Raw genomic sequence first — 13,488 nt, forward strand, 5'->3', positions numbered from 1 at the left:
GAAAAGAACACATTAGAGAACCATTTCCACTCTGCAAACAGGGTATTTTCTTACTCGGATAGGATTAAAAGAGCAGCACGTATTTACTGGCACTTGGCCAGGTAGCTAATTTCTTGCAGAGGTGGCTGCAATATAGATGTTTCTTAGATGTGTCAGTCACACTTGGCATTGTGCAGACAGAGTTCTGGGCTTTAGCTATTAAAGACCAGGATTAACTGCTTTGCTTTGTTTCAAACAAAAAACCCAAACCTGAAAAATCATTTAACTGAAGACAGAATATATTTAGAGGAATAAGCATGGGCCACAAGTTCAAGGGAATTGTTCACTGTGTTCTACAGTCAGTCTGGTACTTGAGGTAAAAGTTAAAATGGACCAAACATATTTCACATTTCTAATTACATCTCTTTTAACTGCATTTTGCAATAGAAACCTTAAATCTTCCCTGCTAGGGAAGCAGGTTTTGTTCTGCATTTTAAACTGGAGCCGTATTCTCATGTAGGAAATAAAAATCCCTCTTTTTTCTCTAATTCCTCCCTATAGAATTTGATGTTTTGCACTGCTGTTCCTATATTTGCATCCAAGTTTAATGTTTCCAAGCTCTCTCATCCTTCCACTCTACAGCTGGTGGGTAGTCCTCTCTCCTCCTGCTGTGCTGCCCTCATGTATAGCAGGATTTTCCTGTGTCTCAGAAGAGTGAAGCAGACTGTTTCCTCTACTGTTATCCAAATAATGACTACTTAATCTGTCTGGATTTAAGCAATTCAGTAAGTGCTCATCATGACTCACATAAATATCAGATTATCTTGAATAACACTAAACATCATCAGAAATTTTACAGGGCATCCATTTCAGTTCATTCCTGTTTTAATCTACTCTTCCTATTCAAGTGTGTGTCAAATCCAATACTTTACAGTATAAGTGCACTATGAAAGTATTTACACAAATTGATCATTAATATTTGACGTTCTTACCATGATATGAGTGCTTTTGGAGGGATATGTTCTAATATTTTATGTTTAAAAGGTAGATGATACTTTGGTACTGTGCTGTTGATGCTGGGGTTTTTCTTTTCTTTTTCCTTTGGTGGATGGGAGAAAGGAAATAGTGTGACAGCATTTATTTAAACCACCTAATGGACATGATTGTGTACCTGTTCAACTGAAATAAGAATAAAAAATATCCAAATTTGAAACAGGGATTTATATTTGAAATATTAGATTAGAATACTTTCTGAACATCTTTTTATTCAGTTTAACAAAAAACCTTTTAGTTTATAATGTGTTTCCGTCAGAAAAGGCACAGAAAAGCAAAACTGTCTGGAGCATTTAACACTACTGAGCCTGAATGAAGCCATAGCAGCAGGTTCCAAGGTGAAGATGCCGTGGGGCAGCATCACTCTTGTGCAACCAGCCCTGCGTGGGTTTGGATGCCCATCTGCCCCTTCAGAACTGGATTTTGTAGCCCACTATCTTATGCCAAATGAGAACTGAAAGCCTGCAGCTCCCTGAGCACTCAGCTTCTGCTGAGACCCACTGAGCCTGCTATTTGAAAACAATTAACTGCTGTGGCTTTGCTGAATACTCTATTATATGTGGTCTGACGGATCATTCTCCCTATTATTATTTTAAATGATGGAGCACAGGGCTCTGCAGGAGAATAAATTGAAACTTCCCATGTCAGTCCCTTGAGGCAAACACCATTTCAGACTGAAGGTGATGTCAGAGAGGGGCTTGTGTTTTTTCATGCTAGCCATGTGGAACACAGAGTGCGCACAGACTCTTTGCTGGCTGTATGGTCAGCATATGGCCTTTGGCCAGAGGGAACCAGTTTGGCTTCCACTTACAGCTTTTGGAGCAAACTAAACCAGAAAATGGCAGTTTGACTTGAGACATGTAATACAGAATGGCTGGGCCTCTGGAACAATATTTTTCAATTCCAGTTGAATTGAAAAATGCTGCAAACCCTGGCATTAACTTCCTGCTTAATGGAAAGTAGGGAAGGACGGAGATTTATGCTTTTAGGGTTTTTTTTCCTGTCTGTTTTCTACTGCTGATTAATTGTCCCTTTTGTGCTGCATGATGTAGTGGAACAGTACATTGCCTTTGAGCTCTCATGGCTGAGAGCTACCGACTCATCCCAGGTATCACAGGAGAGGCTGGAGTTTGTCATCAGGAGTCATGATGACCCAGTTCTCCATTACTTGCTCTCCATAAACCTTTGGCGGTTTGGTAACGCCTTGACCAATAACAGGTTTAGCCAGAAATTGACAGAAAGGCACAAAAATTGCTGTGTAGGATGGCATAAGGAACTGGGGAGAAAGGCAGGCAGAGGATCCAAGCTGGGAGTGCAGGGTTATGGCAGCCAGGGACTTGAGGGCTGAAAGATTGCTCTGTAGAGCATTTCATCCAGTTCTGAAACTAGAGCAAAACATCTCACTTCTGTGATGCTTAATTTGCCTTGTGCTATCAATTAGGAAATAGCTCATGTGCAATAGAAAATGTTTTAATTCGTTTAACATGTTAAATGTGTTCACTTTACTGGAACTATTCAAGGTTGGGTTGGACAGGGCTTTGAGCAACCTGATCTAACGGGTGATGTCCAGGCCCATGGCAAGAGGATTAGACTAGATGACATTGAAAGGTCCCTTCCAACATAAACCAGTCTATGATTCTACTTTACTTTTTCTCTTCCACAGCAGCCTGAGGAGGAGCACTCTGTTTGTGATGTTACCAGCTCCAGTTCCTCTGCAGATGACACCATGTCCCTGGAGAGGAACTCATCCCTGGGCAGCGACACATCCCTTCCTTTCCCACCGATGGGGAACTTTCTCCAGCCCAAGGACAGGCACAGCCTGGATGGCAGCTGCACTAACATGGTGGCCACAGAGGGAGGCGAGAAGGAAGAGGAGCTGGACAGTATCACAGATGTGCCCACTCATTCCTCTGTCTTAAGAAACTCCATGCGGCCACTGTCACCTTTCCGTCGACACAGCTGGGGGCCAGGGAAGAACGCCACCAATGAAGCAGAAATAAATCAGAGGAGGTGAGTGAAGGGCTGCTTTGGTTTACTTTGCACCCACTCATAGGTATTTATCAAAGCTTTAGACTCAGCATGATGAAACAGAAAACTGAGGATGTCACTTCTGATTATTTCTTTATCACTCAAAGAGGTGAAGGCAGTCTCCTAACCTATGTTTGTATGTTTTCTTTAAATTAACTTTCAGGATTAAAGTACTTAATGCCTACAGTATGCTTGAGCTTTTCAGATAAAGTGGAATTACCCTGGGACAAGTCTTCCATTTGAACTGTCACTACCCCTTTCTTTAGGAAGGGCTTTGTTAAAGGAATTATTCGAGTGTTAAATCTCACTGATCACAAAATAAACACAACCCTGATTACTCCGATTGTATTAAGAGATAGCACAGGCACCAGTGTTGTATAAATGAGGTGTGGAGGCTTCTCATAGTGGTGAGATGGGTGGTCCCTGTTTCACAGAACTGGTCCACCTTAGAGTCTCTTGAACAGTGTCACCTAACCCATCACTGATGTCCCCAGTGGTGCTCAGGAAGATTCAGAAGGGAAGTTCTTGCATTTGTTCTTTCAAAAGATGTGTGTAGGTGACACTGACTGTGTGGGGAAAAGTGACTGGGGAGAAAAGGTGCCATCTCAGCAGGGAAAAAGAGGAAGCAGAGGAAGATACACACCAATAAAGCAGTTGGTGTAAGGTTCCCTGCCATACTTTGCACCAACATCTGGGCTGATGGATGATTGAGGTTAAACCCTGCATGTTCTGAAACCAGTGGGGGTTTGGCCAGTGTTATTACTGCGTTACAGTGCTTTTAGAGCAGGAATGGACAGTTGTTTCAGCAGGGTCAGGGTGCCACATCCTCCTGCCCCTCTGGTGTAGACCTGCAGCTTAGAGGGGCTGCAAGCCGAGGTGTGCAGCGCAGTGCCGCTCTCCAGGCTGCCTGCTGCTGTCTTTATAGCCATGGCTCTGCTTCTAAGATAAACGGAGCTATTGCATTTGGTGATGCTATTGAGTTAAAACTGGCCATTTGCAACGGGTTCCTACTAAATTGTTACTGACCCATTTGGAAAATCCTGTGCGAGGCAGTAGCCTCCCATCAGACATGTGCATCCTTCACATGTTAGGAGCTGTGGGTATCACTAAAGGAATATCATAGACCCTTCAGATTTTAAAGCCAATGGGGAGAAATATTCAACACCTTCTAAGTAACATAGGGTGAAAGATTTATTATCACTATTATTATTGTTGTTTATCACTGCCATCTTTTCTTGGCTTCATTCCTAGTCCCCAGTTAATATTTAAACACATAAAGTACTACCTCTCTTTTTAAAGCTACAAAAGAGTCAGCAGAAGGTATACATACGGGTTTGAGATAGGATGAGTCTGTAAGCTCATAAACTCATTTGGAGAGATTTAAGTATGGGACCTGTTTTGTACAGATTTCTGAGGGTAATAAACTGCATAGCTGGCAATTGCTGCTAACAGTTAACAGCTGGGTTAAACTATCCTGTGTCAGACTTTGGAGGCTGTTCCAATATGGGAAGATACATTCATTGTAAATGTAAGAAAATTGGAGTTAAAGGAAGAGTAATTGTTCTCATATGGTCTTAGATGCAGCTGCTGCTACATAAGGATGGCTGTCACAGGTTAATTCAAAACGAAAAGCTGGGTGGGTCTCTGGTGCTGATTTGGTTCCTGTTTGGTTCTGTTTCTGTTACAAAAGAATTTGGATTGGTGTGTGGGGGGGGTGAGTTTGTTCCTTTCCTACGTGGCTGTTGTGATATGATTCTGGTTGCTTAGCAACCAGCAACAAATACTGAGGAACTGAAGCCCAAACAAGTGGCTTTCATACAAATCAGTTAGATTCGGGGTGTTTGCTTATTCATTTATTTCACAGGCAGTAGATAGTTTTCCATTTAAAGGAGAAATCCCATTATTGTAACTTGACTTTAATAAACCTTTGAAGTGAAGTAACACAGAGCACAAGGCTTAGCAAAGATTTGTCCTGCTGATGGACAGGACTGTGCTGCTCCTACCACCTGCCACCTTTTGTCCATACTCCCTCTCATCCTCTGGGCACCTGTGGCAAATTCTTTGCACCCTAAGTGAGCGGGTTGTACTCACTGAATGAGTAGAAAATTAACTAAATAAAGTGTAATTGCCACCAAATCCAACCCAGGGATTAGAACTGGGCTGCACAGCCAGGAAGAGGAATGGGGTGGCAGCTCTTAGAGGTGCCTCCTGCCCTAGCGAAGACTTGGTTGAGACCCCATCCGCACCAGTGATAGTCTTTCCCATATGGCAAAGGCAGCTACGTCAAGCTTAAATAGAGCTGCTGATACAGGACTCAACCTATGGAAAAAGAAAATAAGTCTTTTGTAGGATTTGGTCTTTTCCATTGTTGTGTGTTTTATGTTTGTAAGAGGGATGAGCATAAATGTTCACAGAAAAGATCAGAAAAAAAGTAATCATCTTGAAATGTCAAAACACGCTCAGTTCCCCTTCGCTTCCCCCTTCTCTTCAAATGCATTTCGCAGATAATCCTCGTGTCTGCATTTTGCTATTGAAGATACAAAGAACCTAACAGGACTGCCACAAAAGGATGTTCATCCTTCAGTTAATTCTTGACGTTCACAGTGGATTTGCAATGCCTGTCTTTCAACCATGATGCAGTGGTTTTATGGTTGGTTCCGAGGAAAGAGGTGCTGGCATTTTTCACTGATGCTCTGCAGAACTGGAGCTAGTATTAAGTGTGGTTGTGAGCAGCTTCCGTCAAATACTTTTCCTTATCTCAACTTTAAACCGACCTGCCTTTGGCAGCAGTTAAGTTGTGATGGGGTCGATACCTGTGAAACCTCCTTTCTGTACAAAAAACCCCAACCAAACCCTAGATTTATTTGTAAAAGAGAGAGGAAGAAAAAACTCATTATTCCCTTTAGTATCTGATTTTGTTTTCCCTGTGCATCCGTTCCCTCTGCTGTTCATGTGTTGGAGATACTATTCCTTCAGCTGCCGTGTGTTCATTTTTTTCCATTCAAGCTGCTGACCACTCTCCATGATTCATTTTCAGTTCAATGCGAGTTCTGGGGGATGGTATAAAGAAGCCTCCCATTCATAGGAGAAGGTACAAAGCCAATTAACGTGACTAACTGTTTTATGTACGAATGTCTACTAACTCCATACTGCCTGGTTAGTAAACCTGTAGTAGTACCCCTGGAAGCGTTGGCGTTGGAGCTGTGCATCCCGCTTGGTTGCTTTCCCTCTCCAGTCTGACCCAGGGCAGCTTTTCTAACACACTGAGCAAATGCTCAAGCCATTTTCCCCAGGATACGTTATGTTAATAATGTGGAGAAATCTTAGACACCATTTTGTTGGCCTTTGCCATGTGTACGATCTGAAGCTGTGTTAAAAGAATCATTTACTTACAAATATTACCTGGGGGTACAGATTTAAAGCACATCGGAGACTCCTGCCAAGACTTGCGGGAGGGTTCCCCTGGGAGGGGATGCATCAGGCACAATCTCAGAGTCAGAGAATGTGCTGCAGATCTGAAGCTGCTTGAATTAAATGGCTTTAATTTTGCTCTTTTGCTGGGTTTGGGGAGTTTATGGTGTTTTTTTTGTAACCATCTTTCACATTTACTTCCATTTGTGTTTTTCTTCTGCATAGCACACTTTCAGTTTCTCGTCCATCACACAGATATGAAGTTTCACTCACATAACCTTTGTGGTGTCTATTAACATATACAAAAGGACATTTAATTTTGACATAGCAGACACATGGGCCATCCACACTTACACATTTTTAGGCTAAAAAAAAGAGAAGTTTAACCTCTTCCCTTCAGTGGTTCAACCTCTTCTCATCTCCCCCATCTTCTACCTCTGCTCCTGGAGCATGTTAACTCAGGATTTCACTTCTCATGAAACGGATGGGGTTATGTGTGTCTACAAACAAACTACCATATTTCCACATACGGAAAAGTTGTTGCCATTATGTTATTACCAAAGAAATCACTGGGTCTTAACCATGCATCAGCATAAATGAAGCCATATGAGCAGTGCTGTACAGTTCAGGAAAGGGCTCTTAAAAAAAGACTGTTTAAAAAAAAAGCACAAGAAATAGCATCCTTTTTTACTTCTATGAAGCCACTTTATTTGCATCACTCTGTGCTCTGGAGGAAGTACTCCTCACCTCATGCAGTTCTACATCTTTTTACCCGTTGTCTTTTCAGGCTCCCCTATAGGAGCTGTGTTAGTACTCAGAGTCGTCATATCTTGAAACACTGAGCTTACAGTCTTACACAGGCAACCTGAAGTACATGATACCTGAAATGTGGGGTAATTCTTTCATAGCATCCTCTCTGTTTTTTCTGGCCTCCCAACTGTTTTGGTATAATCCTCTTTAAACCCCAGTTGCAGAGCAACAGCCTGAAAGTAGTTCCAACAGTTTATGCTCTCCCACAAAGCTGATGTATGTAATAGCTCATCCCCCCTTCCATAGGTGGTCTCCTGTAAAGGGGTTTTTTGCATGCCCTGATTGATGGTTTAGTTGGATGACGAGGGTGAAGTACTTGGAAATATTGGCATGTCATGGGAAGGTATGTCTTCATCAAGAAGGCTTGTGGTACTGTGCTGAGAGCTACTGGTGCAGCACACCTGTAGCTTTGGGGTGCAAAGCACAGGTACTTCAGGTGCATCCTCACCCAGTTAACATCCTTAACAAAGCAGGCAGCAATTACCTGAATCCCACTGTTGAAAACAAACTGTCAAACCCTTCCTGAATGTTTCCAGTGTTGGACTTTGAGTGGAAACTGTACAAGGTGATGCTCAGTGGCTTTAAACCTTCCTGTGTGCCCTCTGAGGCTTCGGGCATTCACAAGTTGTGGCCCAGGGGTGCTTATACTTGTTCTTCCCTTTTCATAGGCTTCTGCCCATGTGGATTGCAGGCCAGGAGCTGGGAGCAGGACTTGTGCAGTGCTGCTCTGGTAGATATGTGCTGATGCAAAATTCCCTTCAGACAGCATAAGTTTCCTGGACAGCTTTTCCAGGATTTAGGGTTCCTTTATATGTAATAGCTGACAAGAAGATTGATTTCTCCACGTCTGCAAAACCTGCAATTGGGCCACAAACTGGCAAAGGGAAAAAAAATAACAAAAGCAGTACTTAAATTAACCACCAAAATATTTGCATCCTACATTTACATTTCTGGTATCTTTTAAGATGCAACTTGGGTTTCTTTGGGGTATGGGTGCTGAAAGGTTTTCTAGTCAAAGTACTATTTGAGGACTTGATTTAATCCCAAGCTAGCAGGAAGACAAGCCTGTTGTTTTTTTCTTCTTTCACATATTTGCTGTGTAGCACTTAAGAATGTAGCTCTCTCCTTATTTTTCCCTAGTGTAGCCTCAGGTTATTAATACTTGCACAGAGGGGACTTGATTAAATCTGTCTAAGGGATTCCTTCTCTGATCTGGGGATGACAGGTCCCAGAAGAATGCTAATCATTACTAACACAACGGATGCATGCTATTACTTATGCAAAATTGGTTTGGGTGCATTTCAGCCTTGTTTTCCCCCCAAACGTCTCTCCCCACAAGGAGCAGTTTCTCTGGTAGATTGTATACTCACTAAGGGGGTCAGCTTGGGGAAAGCATGGGCTGGCCTGCTACCCATTTGGTTATAACCTTGGTCACTTGGGGCACACTGGTGTGTTATGGCAGACAGAAATATGTCGTAGTTTCTTCATTATTTATGAGTTTGGGTTTTTTTAAGATATGCAAGAGTGAGAGTTTTTTAACATTCCCCTATTCCATAACAATTCAATAATCACAGCCCTTTTCCTTTCTTTGCCTCTTTTGATGTTCCTAGTTTGAGCTGGTGTCCCTCTGGCGTACAGTTCATTGCCATGGGTCCTGACTTTACTTGTAGAAGGTACAGTATAAATCAATGTGCAGCAGCAGCAAAGGAGCACTGCAAACTCCCTGTCATCAGCTTTTCGTGCGTCGCCTTTTCCACTGCTGCTCTGGCTGAAGCGTGCACGTGTTTGTTTGCTTCGTGTGCTTTTCCGGCACTTGGACCTGGGATTGGGTCTTTGGAACTGGGGTGCAGGTGAAGGTGGTGGCTGCTTTTTGTTGGCCTCGAGCATTAAAGAAGCTGCATTGTTGGTTTGAGCTGCTCTATTCCATGATGATTTTAAGGCGTGTTTTTTCCACAGCAGTGATCATAATGATAATGGTGACAGCCAAAGAATCAAAACAAGAGTTAATGTGATTCAGTGCCGCTTTGTTCTGGATGGCTCTCATAAAGGATTTGAGTTCATACAGACTTGCTCTTTGTAAATTGAAAGATCTAGTTTTTTCTTCAAAGAGACTCACCATGTAAATCTTGCTGTGAAAACCCAATCCCACAGCCACAGGTGACAATTTCTCAGGCACTTAGAGCTTTAACTTTCTGTAGAAAGTCCCTGAGCTGAGATTGGTGCTTGCAAGTCAGATCTCCACCTGATGCTGCCTGGAAGCCAGCGTCCCAGATTTCATACCTTTGTAGCTTTCCTCTGGCAATTCTTGCTGGTTGTGGGTAGAGCTATTATTAAAGTCTCTTTCTGAAGACTAGATATTAAGAAATTAATCTGTCCCTGTCACATATTTAATTATGTTTGGTCTGTATGTACAAGTTACAGATCAGTATCACCCACTGGCAACTATTTTAATGGCTGATATGTGCAGTTTTGAGCTGTTTGTGTCACAACAAACTACATGATGTTTTTTTCTGTACTGTGTAACTTTGCTTTTAACATCTTGGGTTGCAAGGAAAATGATACTCTGCTGCCATAAATAACGAGTAGAAATAAGGCAGACTTCTCTTTGCGGGTGTTTTAGAATAAACTTTATAATGCCTGCTATTGATATACATTGTTGAGTCAAAATCTTCTTTGCTTTACTAAAGAAGATTAAATTGTAAATGCCTCAACTAGTTTTCTTTCTCTCTAATTACCATGAAAAAAATTACTAAATCTTTTTATTCAAGGTTTACTGCAATTTTTGCATTGATGATCAGCCACTTAATGCTTCTAAAGGAATACAGAACATTAATCACCACTATGCAAACCTACCTGAAGTTAAAGCTCTTTTGGTTGTTTAAATAATCTGTACAGTTTATAGTGGTTTTTCCCTTTCATTTGTTTAAATGCCAGGTTGTTGGCCACTGAGATGTCATGGTTAGCCTCAGGTTGAGATATATATCCAGGATAGGTCTTGCTTCAAAGGAGCAGGACTTTGAGAGCATCAAATCGAGCATTAGCCATGGAGCTGTACTAGTGTACCAGGAGGCGTATGTGTGACACTTGCTCTTTAACCCAAACTGGCATTGCAGTCAGCTTATTAGTGCTTGGGGATAAGGAGCCAGGAGGGGTAGAAGCGAAGATAATGTCAACAAGATACATCAAATTGAAATAGTCACATGCGAAAGAGGGGGTGTTTTGTGTGGGTGAGAAGAGAATATATTAACCTCTTTCTGTAGAGATTGCTTGTCTATCAGCAGAAAGAAACCAGCTTTGGCAGAAAGAAGGATGTTATCAGTGCCAAAGCTTTGTGCAGCGGCAAGCACTAAACAGATTCAGAGGATGTGTCTGCAGAGGTGAACGTTGGGTGTTGGTCCAGCACAGGCAGCACCATGCTAATACAAGGTAGTTTAATTTGAGTGACTTTATTCCAAGGGAGAGCCTAGTAAAAGCTAGTAAAGAGAATATGTGGAACTACAGAAATCTTCAGGTGTTTCTAGATTTTCCTGTGCTTCACTCCAGAAAGTGAAAATAACAGTAGGAAGGGCTGTTGACCAGGAGTATGAACAGTTGTTCAAGCAACTATTGTGTCTTATTAGTGGTGCAAAGGTGTTGCTATTTGGTCTGAAAAACAGGAACCCCTCCACTGCTGTCTGCACTTGGTCATTAAAAAAGTAACATGCTGAGGAATAAAATGAGTATTTCCCTGCACAGTTCAGTTAGTGACTGCCTTTTGTTCTATACATGAAGGTGCTGTGTGCTGAAAGACACTGGTATCTAAGAGTATGTCAGCATCTAACCACGATGCTTTCTCTTCAGTTACAGCCTAGAAGGCCTTGCTGGAGACTCTGGTGAGAACAAGAAGCCCTCTGCAAACCTGGAGGCAGCTTCTCTGAGCTCCAAAGACCTCAGACGGAGTCCGCTTGCCAGCAACCAGTGTGGGTCCCTGGTCTTGCTCACTGAAGAACTCGAGCAAGGAGAAATGAGAGAGTACGATCACCAGGTGAGGCTGTCCAGCTATTGCTGGATATAGAGATAAAACAACCTCAAGTGTTCCCAAGTGAAGGCTCCCAACCTGTATATATAATACTAAAATCTTCCATCTCTAACATGGAAGAATTTCCACTGTGTTAAATCTGCTGCTTGATTCTCTGCAGCAACATGGTTGATGGGCAAAGTCTTTGGGTTTTCTTCCACTGATTGCATGAATAATCGTGGAAAAGTTATGAACATTTTAGTATGGATGTAGGGATACCATCAATCAGAGGTGTTGTAAGGCTACAGCAATTAGTGCTTACACTCCCTTTTGCAGTCCTGAAATACACACGAAGTACCAAGTAGTAATTTGTCTGCTGAAGTTTTCAGGTTTATTTTCATAGTGTAGGAGGAAAATAAAGATATTTTTTTTTCCTTTCAGAGTCATAACCAAAAGAAAAGGCCCATTAGAATAAGCAACAGTTAAGCAAAATTTTAATTGCATATTAAGAATATTAAGAGTGATCTTTCTGGAGTGGGAAGTCTGTGGTAGCTATTGATTGTGCCACAATACTATAAGAATCTCTGCTTTTTGTATTAATGAAACAATTACAGTCTTAAATACTATAAATACCCCAGATTTCTAAGTTTGAAGTTTCAGCCATAGTATTTCCTGGGCTAATGCCAGAATCATTAGCCAGCCAGTCTGCTTACCTCACAAAATCTCTGCTATACACCAAGGCAAGTAAACAGGTCCTACAAGATCTGGCCTGTAGAGCTGTTATGTCATGACTCTCATGTCTTCTTTTGCTTTGAGGAATGGCTTTTTTGGAGAACACACAGCTAAGCATCAGATTTTTTACCACAGTCCACTCATACTGAGGAACTGGAATCACTGCAGGAATTCTAGCGGCCATTGGGCAGTTAACAGTATCCCTCTTGTAACACCTTACAAGAAGATCAAGCAACCAGAGGCTCACCATTTCTTGCACGAATAGTTACCTTACACTTAAAATGTTGCATTTTACCTGTGTGACATTGCTTATATTTTTCATGGTCCTTGCATTTCTCACCTATTAAATAGGATCACTGGCATTTTCCCCTGTTTGAAAGTGAGAATTTCAGTAAATGTGAGCACTGATCTGAAGCTGGGACGGTGCTGATGTTCTTCACGTATTTGCTCAGTTATGGTTATTTTCTGTTCTGCAGATGCATCAAACATCACCGCCACAAGGATTTAATTTCTGCTCTTCTGCTGTTTCATCTCCACTGACCAAATCTATGTCTCTAATGTCAATTAGTAAACCAGTGCTGGACAGTGAGTAACACAGTTTTTCCTTATCTGTTCTCTCATCTGTATTATTAAGTGTCTCTTGCTACCTACCCAAGGCAGAATTTGCTAGTACCTGCTCTTGCTTTCCTATATTATGTGGAATGTTTCAGTGCTGCATGGAATTGTGGGTGGAAAGGCAGAACTCACTCAGTTTAGATTCTTCTGAATATTGCTAACATGGAAACGTGTGAATCCTTGTTCTCCTTGGGGGATTTTGTTGCTATTTATATTGAATTAAATGTTTGGGGGCAGTTGGATGTAATTTATCAAATGTCATTCCTGAAGAAAGTAATAAATGGTGATGAGGTGAAATTTTTCAGTTTAGCTTAATTGAGGCAATAACAAGAATTCACTTATTGCAGTGAATTCAGCAGCATCACTGAATGGATTCTTGCAGCTGAAAAAGTCATTCAGAAGGCTGCAGCTGGATGTGCTTAGAAGGGCCATGTTACACATGCTTTCATTATGTTAATTGCCAGCCATAAACGGTATTGGCATTTTAGATTGCTCTTGTCAATCAGTGATGGTCTCTGATCTTTTCCTTTTTATTAACATACTTCTTCCTTGCAAAGCTGAACAAGGGAAAGGCGTTATTAAGAAGGGCATTTTATTCATTCAGGAGGAAGCTCACAGAGGTTATGCTTTGTAGGAGATGTTTTAACATCCTTTGCCATCGTTCTTCTGTGATTAATAAGCATGTGGCCTAACGGATGTGCTCCTCAGCAACGGTAACCAAAGCACAGGCAGATCTGTCCCATGGAAAGGCCAGCTCCTGCTCTGCGCAGTGGCTTTGCTCACTGAGCTGAAGACGTTCATTATTACTTCTATTAAGCAACCAATTTATTGCCATTGGTAACCAAACACTATGAATAACTTGG

General features: G+C 41.8%; 1 protein-coding gene across 20 annotated transcripts in view; it reads left to right on the top strand.

Annotated features, from left to right (window-relative positions):
• Positions 1 to 13,488, top strand: part of AKAP13 (A-kinase anchoring protein 13) — a 208,370-nt gene that overhangs the window by 156,440 nt on the left and 38,442 nt on the right. For 13 of the 20 annotated variants that reach the window (XM_061371313.1, XM_061371301.1, XM_061371302.1 and 10 more), the window contains 5 exons: positions 2,696 to 3,042; positions 6,098 to 6,151; positions 8,892 to 8,954; positions 11,122 to 11,305; positions 12,487 to 12,595. In XM_061371313.1, the coding sequence (XP_061227297.1) occupies positions 2,696 to 3,042; positions 6,098 to 6,151; positions 8,892 to 8,954; positions 11,122 to 11,305; positions 12,487 to 12,595 (757 nt within the window). The remainder of the gene's footprint in view (positions 1 to 2,695; positions 3,043 to 6,097; positions 6,152 to 8,891; positions 8,955 to 11,121; positions 11,306 to 12,486; positions 12,596 to 13,488) is intronic. The other 7 variants (XM_061371300.1, XM_061371317.1, XM_061371309.1 and 4 more) reach the window with 4 other exon arrangements.

Source organism: Neopsephotus bourkii, unplaced genomic scaffold (genome assembly GCF_033783945.1).
Source record: "Neopsephotus bourkii isolate Nb327-2 ecotype Australia unplaced genomic scaffold, CSIRO-AGI_Nbou_v1 NB_1572, whole genome shotgun sequence".
Classification (NCBI taxonomy): Eukaryota; Metazoa; Chordata; class Aves; order Psittaciformes; family Psittacidae; genus Neopsephotus; species Neopsephotus bourkii.